General features: G+C 39.2%; 1 protein-coding gene across 1 annotated transcript; it reads right to left on the minus strand.

Annotated features, from left to right (window-relative positions):
- Positions 1 to 453: 453 nt before the first annotated feature.
- On the minus strand, positions 454 to 925 carry LOC105316271 (TNF receptor-associated factor 4-like; the record flags this gene model as incomplete). The annotated part of the gene is made up of 1 exon (XM_011411095.1): positions 454 to 925. A coding segment is annotated over exon 1 (472 nt), but the record flags the coding sequence as incomplete, so codon positions are not given.
- Between the last annotated feature and the right edge of the window lie 386 nt (positions 926 to 1311).

Consider the following 1311-nt stretch of genomic DNA (forward strand, 5'->3'; position numbering starts at 1 on the left):
CTTGACATTCCTTGCAGCATTTGGACAGTAGTATGCGAGTACAGTAAGTCGAGTTATCAGCAAAAACAAGTTTCATAGTTACTTTATTGCATCTATAACCTTGCCTGGCTGTTGGAGAAGCCTTTGGACAGAATTTTTGTCTTATTTTGCTGCTAGAAAACTCATGACTTTTCCCCATGTGTTGGTTGCCATTTTAATTCATTGTGGCCACTCCCACTTTTAATGAAATATTGAAAACTGAATTTATATATCCTTTTCAATGCATAGCATCTACCATATTACGCATAAATAGGGGTGACGTACGTGTACAGACAGACATACATACATACATACGTGTCTCGTTTATGTGGGGCTCGCTCCAATTAATAAACATAGCAGGAACTGTGTTGTGTATACACAAAGAGGTCTATTACATTATTAGATTAGTGTGTGTTACATTAGCGACTGTATTACCTAACCATTCCAAGGGTCTATTGCCACACTCATCCTGTTCGTGAAACCTTATATCTTTACGTTTATATCTCCGCCCACAGTCCCAGCAACAGGCTTCAAGGACATATTGACAATCCTTCTCAAGATGAGGGTTTTCAATATGGCGCAACTCTCCGCTCCATTGGCACCCCTCCTCCCTTTGAGTGCAATAAACTTTGAGTGCCAATATCCTCCTTTGGTGTTCTCTGTCTATTAACATTTTGAACCTCTGTACCCTGCACAAAGGACAGGGCCGTCCAGCAAACTGCTCTCTTTCAATACATGGTAGACAAAACTTAGCTCCACAGCAATCCATTATTTGTGGCTCTCGACAAGGCAGGATGCAGATTGGACACGTTAGGTTCTCTGGAGGTTCTTCAACGTATGTATAATCGTACCCTTCAGCCTCAGGCAGTGGCTGACAAGCAGCTTCATTGCCACCACCTTCCGCCATTTTTATGAAAGTGGCTCAATCACGTGATAATTCGTGACCACACCCACTCGATTAATAGGATTAAGGAACATTGCAAATTATTTTATTGCTTTGAACACAAAATAAATACATGAATACAGCAAAAATGGTAATGATTATTAATGAAATATTATTAATTATTATTATTAATGTCACACTTTATGAAATAATAAGTGCATTAAAACAATAACTATTAAAATTACAATAGTTCTGATTCATATACAGCAAGTTTCTGAGGAGGAACTTCCATATGCTCCTCTGGACCTGCAGAAGTAGAAACAAATAATAAAGTATTATTACTCTCTGTCTCCCTCCCCCCCTCTCTCTCTCTATCTCTCTCTTTCTCTCTCTCTCTCTCCTCACCAAAG

Source organism: Amphimedon queenslandica, unplaced genomic scaffold (genome assembly GCF_000090795.2).
Source record: "Amphimedon queenslandica unplaced genomic scaffold, v1.1 AMPQUscaffold_2571_Cont25427, whole genome shotgun sequence".
Classification (NCBI taxonomy): Eukaryota; Metazoa; Porifera; class Demospongiae; order Haplosclerida; family Niphatidae; genus Amphimedon; species Amphimedon queenslandica.